Genomic DNA, 2,204 nt, shown 5'->3' on the forward strand with positions numbered 1-2,204 from the left:
TCGTTTTCCCCCATCATCTCACTCACATACACTCTCCTAGTTAGTCTCTCATTCTCCGTCCTCCATTCACCATCCTCTCCACGTGGCCAAACCATATCACAGCATCAGCTAACACTTTCACTTGCAGTCTCTCTCTCTCTCACACACACAAACACACACACACACACACACACACACACACACACACACACACACACACACACACACACACACACACACACACACACACACACACACACACATCTGCACCACAACGCACCTCTCTCTCTCTCTCTCTCTCTCTCACACACACACACACACACACACACACACACACACACACACACACACATCCGCACCACAACTCACTTTCACCTCTCTCTCTCTCTCTCTCTCTCTCTCATTACAGCATCACACTCGCCACTGTGGTGCTTGTTTTTTTTTCTTATGCAGGGAAGAAGGAACCAAAGACCAGAAGCCCGTAAAGTCGTTCCCTCCAAGAAAAAGCAAGAACAAAAGAACAGAGCCATATTCAAGATCCGTTCATTTGGTGACATCATTATGGCCAAACCTATATTTCATTTCCTCATTCTCTTAGGCTCCAGAATTATTGCATTTACGTTAGTACATATTTTGATTTTTTTTAAATAATTGGTGTGTAGACGAGGCAGCGTGAAGAATCCTTTTTTTCTCTCTTTTGTTCTTCTTTTTTAAGATAACCGATAATCTTGAGTGAGTGATGAAGTGAGTGATGAGAGGCGGCAACCAGTGTGGGCTGTATGTGTTGGTGGTGTATATATATCGGGTGTTGAGGTACGGAGAGACAGTCATCCCCTACCACTACTGCTATTATTGTTACCACCAAGACCGCTACCACTGCTGCTGCTAGAAATGAAGAGGTACCACGAGAGCCTCCTGGTGTTGGTGGTGATCGTGTGCCTTGTGTCCGCCAACCCAGGTCAGTAATAATTACAATAACAATAATCTGTCTCTAACCTGACTCCGTAATCGGGTAAAGGGTGGGGGATTTGTCTTTGAGTTAGTTGTTTTACGGGGAGGGGCACTAGCCCTCTGCCAACCCACCTGTTGACACGTAGGGAACACGTATGGGTTAGTTTTATGGTTACCACCCAGCGCTGTAAGTTGTTTGTTGCCATACAGGAAACCATTAGCCTTGTCACCCAATGTAAAGCCACCCGAAAAGGAAAGAAGAGTAATAAAATGTGACAGGAAAGATGGGAGAAATAGGAAGATAGGAGGGCAGTCACAGAGAACGAATGATAAAGAGGAAGGAAGAAGTAGGCAGCACTACATCAAGTGAGTGGATGATGGTCGTCACTACATGCAATAAAGAACATAATAATAATGATAATAATAATAATAATAATAATAATAATAATAATAATAATAATGCAAATATAATTACCAGTAAAGTGCGCTTTGTGAGCGAGTGACGAGCTAGCGAGAGCCATGTTATCACCATTTCCCTGGTATAAAGTTATAGGGGAATCTCCAATATTTAATTGCTAGAGCTGATGCCAGAAACAGTGTTACGACGGAGCATCTTTTAAAATTTGAATTCGGAATTGCACCGATTAGAGCCGAACACTGCCTTGGAAAACTGAAGTTTCCAAGGGGTTCCTATGGCTTTATGGGTGAGTTTTTAGCTGCTAAAATATATTGAATGAACGTATCACATGCAGAAAAAGTTTCAGCTCCACTGCACATATGCGTAAAGTTATTAGCTTCTGCATACGTGTCAGTTGGGTTGGGTCGGGCCGGGTCGGGTTAGGTCCACTCGGGTAGGGCCGCTCGTTTCCAAACTTAACAGAGTAAGCATCGCTCGCTCGTTTGTCGTAACACTGCTTACATAGAAATATACTACCTTTCTAAATGTGTAACTACCTACCATCCTCCTTTCAGGCGGTTATGACCCCTTCGCGGGCTTGCCCCCTGATGCTGAGTGTGTGCCGGGCTCGCAGTTCAAGATTGAGTGTAACTGGTGTGGTTGTTCTGAAGGCGGCATTGCTTTCTGCACCTTGATTGGATGCGGTACGTACACACACACACACACACACACACACACACACACACACACACACACTCTCTCTCTCTCTCTCTCTCTCCCTCTCCCTCTCCCTCTCTCTCTTTCTCTGTCTGTCGTCAGTCTGTCTGTCTGTCTCCGTCTGTCTGTCTGTCTGTCAATCTGTCTGTCTGTCTGTCTG

General features: G+C 44.9%; 1 protein-coding gene across 2 annotated transcripts in view; it reads left to right on the plus strand.

The window, feature by feature from the left end:
• Positions 1-820: 820 nt before the first annotated feature.
• The window catches only part of LOC145391621 (uncharacterized), a 14,741-nt gene continuing 13,357 nt past the window's right edge, over positions 821-2,204 (plus strand). For both annotated transcript variants that reach the window (XM_080266161.1, XM_080266162.1), the window contains exons 1-2: positions 821-937; positions 1,903-2,031. In XM_080266161.1, coding sequence (XP_080122287.1) covers positions 871-937; positions 1,903-2,031 — 196 coding nt within the window. In that variant the 5' untranslated portion in view covers positions 821-870. The remainder of the gene's footprint in view (positions 938-1,902; positions 2,032-2,204) is intronic.

Source organism: Coenobita brevimanus, chromosome 19 (assembly GCF_032717465.1).
Source record: "Coenobita brevimanus isolate Jiangsu-jjx chromosome 19, ASM3271746v2, whole genome shotgun sequence".
NCBI lineage: Eukaryota > Metazoa > Arthropoda > Malacostraca > Decapoda > Coenobitidae > Coenobita > Coenobita brevimanus.